Source organism: Cotesia glomerata, linkage group LG7 (genome assembly GCF_020080835.1).
Source record: "Cotesia glomerata isolate CgM1 linkage group LG7, MPM_Cglom_v2.3, whole genome shotgun sequence".
NCBI classification, from domain to species: Eukaryota; Metazoa; Arthropoda; class Insecta; order Hymenoptera; family Braconidae; genus Cotesia; species Cotesia glomerata.
Window position 1 is genome coordinate 14,314,652 of NC_058164.1, and position 2,960 is coordinate 14,317,611.

At 32.8% G+C, this 2,960-nt stretch overlaps 1 protein-coding gene across 1 annotated transcript; it reads left to right on the top strand.

Annotated features, from left to right (window-relative positions):
* Window positions 1-212: 212 nt before the first annotated feature.
* Window positions 213-2,960, top strand: LOC123269642 (zinc finger MYM-type protein 1-like). The gene is made up of 2 exons (XM_044735476.1): window positions 213-410; window positions 2,210-2,960. Exons 1-2 carry the CDS (start codon window positions 352-354, stop codon window positions 2,958-2,960), a joined length of 810 nt encoding a protein of 269 aa, XP_044591411.1. The 5' UTR covers window positions 213-351.

Below are 2,960 nucleotides of genomic sequence, written 5' to 3' on the forward strand. Positions count from 1 at the left end.
CATATATAGTTACATTTATGTGTTTATTATAAGTATAAATAAAAATTTCAAGAATTTTGTTTTCTGAGTGTTTTATTTATGTGATCGTAAATTCAAAACAAGAGCGCTACGCTTAACAGAGGTCTTGACGCGTTTGACTTTGTTTTGTTTAATGCAGAAAACAAAGCATCGCGCTGTAGAAAAAATACAGAAATCGTTCCAGTCATAAATGCTCTTCATGTCTACAAGTCTCGAATCATTTTATTCTGTTTCTTAGTATTAAAAAAATAATTGATTGATAACTTTAAATGAGGTGTTAGTGGTGTTTTTTTATAATTCGGTCATAGTTCTGATTTTATTTTTTAATAGAATATGAGTGGCTACCGAAAAAAACTTAGTGGTGCAGAATATCGTAAAAGAAAAACAGAAGAATCTACAAAAATAGACAGTTTACTAAAAAAAATTCCAAAAATATCTAATTTTATTACAAGCTCAACTAATTCTTCTAATAATGACGAACAACCGTCATGTTCATCTGTCGTAAGTATTTTGTTATAATTGTGAATAACTTTTTTTTCGATATGAAGTTTTAATTTCAATAAAGAGTTAATAAATATCAAGTGTCTAAAATTATTTTTTTTATAGCCAGAATTGGAAGAAACTTCAGCACAAGATAATGAAGAAGTACTGTCTAACACTTTTCCATCACAAGATACGAACAGGACGCCATCAAATTTCTCTTCATCACAACATACAGAAGAACTCCAGTCAATAACTGATATTATACGATTTAATAGTGATCCTTTTTTATGGAATTTGAATGAAGAAACACGGGATTTTATAACTATGAACGGTATTCCTCGAAATAATAATACGGATTTTAAAAATTCTAAAAATGTATATAATGATAAAACAAGGTATTGTTCCAAAAGTTTATTTCAACGTACATTGAAAAATGGAGAGATTCAACGCCGTGAATGGTTAATTTATTCAGAAACTAAGGGTTCTGTATTTTGTGTTCCATGCTTATTATTCGGTAGAAGTGTTGAAACGAATGCTTTTACTGGTGAAGGATTTCGTGATTGGAAAAACTCAAAAGCACGCCTCGAAGGTCATGAAAATTCTGATTTTCACAAGACTAACGTTAGTTATTTCAAAGCTCGAGCAGTAATTCACGGGCGTGTTGATCAACGTCTAATAAAACAGCTGGATGAGGAAATTACATACTGGAAAAAAATCTTATACCGAGTCATTGCAATTATTAAATCACTAGCAATAAGAGGATTGCCATTTCGAGGAAATTCAGAACGAATTGGAGATCTCCATAATGGAAATTTTTTAGGAACAGTAGAGCTTCTTGCTAAATTTGATCCATTTTTGTCTGAACATCTAAAATTGTACGCGCACCCTGGTAGCGGAAATACATCGTACTTATCGAAAACAATCTATGAAGAAATCATATTATTGATGCAGAATAAAGTATTACAACAAATTTCTAGTGAGGTGCAATCTGCTAAGTATTTTGGTATAATTGTAGATTCTACGCCTGATATTGCACATGTCGATCAGCTTACTATAATTATTAGATATGTATACGTGATAACGGTGAAATTGTTGAAAGGTTTCTAGAATTTATACCAAATATCAGCCATAAAGCTAAAGATATTGAGAATGCTTTGTTAAAATCTCTAGAAAATAATGGACATAGTGAACTGTCGTGGTCAATCTTATGATAATGCAAGCAATATGTCAGGTATTTATTTAGGCCTTCAGACACGAATCAAAACAATTAATCCTCTAGCAGATTACGTTCTTTGTGCTGTTCATTCTTTAAATTTAGTAGGATCATGTGTGGTTGAATCCGTCACAGAAGCAGTCGATTTTTTTTCTACTTTGCAAGAACTATATAATTTCTTCACTACATCCACCCATCGTTGGGAAATTTTGGTGCAGCGTACAAATTTAAGAATTAAGAGTCTTTCTCAAACTCGTTGGTCTGCTCGACATGATGCCTGCTACGCGTTAGAAAAAGAATGGTCTGCAATAATTGATGCACTGGAATTTATTGCTGAAAGGGAAGATAAGAAACCGACAACACGGTCTGAAGCTACGGGTTGCAGCGAAAGTTGCAGCATTTAGAAACAGCAATTCTAGTCATCGTTTGGAATGTAATTTTAGATCGATTTAATGTTGCTAGTTAGGAGCTTCAAGAATCTCAAGCTGATTTATCATCTGTTGTGCAGATCTATAGTTCTCTGGCTCTATTTCTTCAGGACATGAGAGACAGACAATTTTCAGAATATGAAGGAAAAGCCAAAACACTATCTGGCGTCCAAGATTATTATCGTTATGATACTCGTCGTAAAAAAACTATAAAAATTCAGCCAGATGAGTCACGGGTAAATGAAAGAATACCTTCTTCCGGACAAGAAAATTTTCGCACAAATGTTTATTACCCTATTTTAGTTACTCTGAGTGTGCAATTGGCCGGACGTAAAAGTGCATATGAAAAATTTTACGATAAATTTAATTTCTTCGATAATTTATCTGAAATAGATACAACTGAATTAAAAAATCTTGCCAATAAATTAGTCGACAAGTATCCTGACGATTCAGAAGAGACATTAGGCAACGAATGTATTCATTTACATTACCAACTTGAAGATTCTTCAGCAAATACGGAAGATGTACGCTCTGTACAAAATATATGCAATGTATTACATTCACGTAGTCTTCGAGATGTTTACCCAAATGTTGATATTGCTTTACGTATTTTTTTGAGTATTACGGCTACAAATTGTTCAGGAAAAAGATCTTTTTCTACTTTAAAAAGAGTAAAAACCTATTTACGTGCCAGTATGGGTCAAGATAGACTTAATGCTCTTGCATTATTGTCTATTGAAGCTCAACTAGTCCAAGAAATTGAGTATGATCCCTGGCAGATTCGTGGTCACGATAAAATGATCGTGAAACGACGGTGA

Excerpts from the sequence above, each read along its gene's own strand:
- LOC123269642 (XM_044735476.1), top strand. The coding sequence starts at position 352 with ATGAGTGGCTACCGAAAAAAACTTAGTGGTGCAGAATATCGTAAAAGA. Across the intron at positions 411-2,209 it reads CGTAAAAGAAAAACAGAAGA|ATCTGTTGTGCAGATCTATA; the intron begins ATCTACAAAAAT and ends AGCTGATTTATC.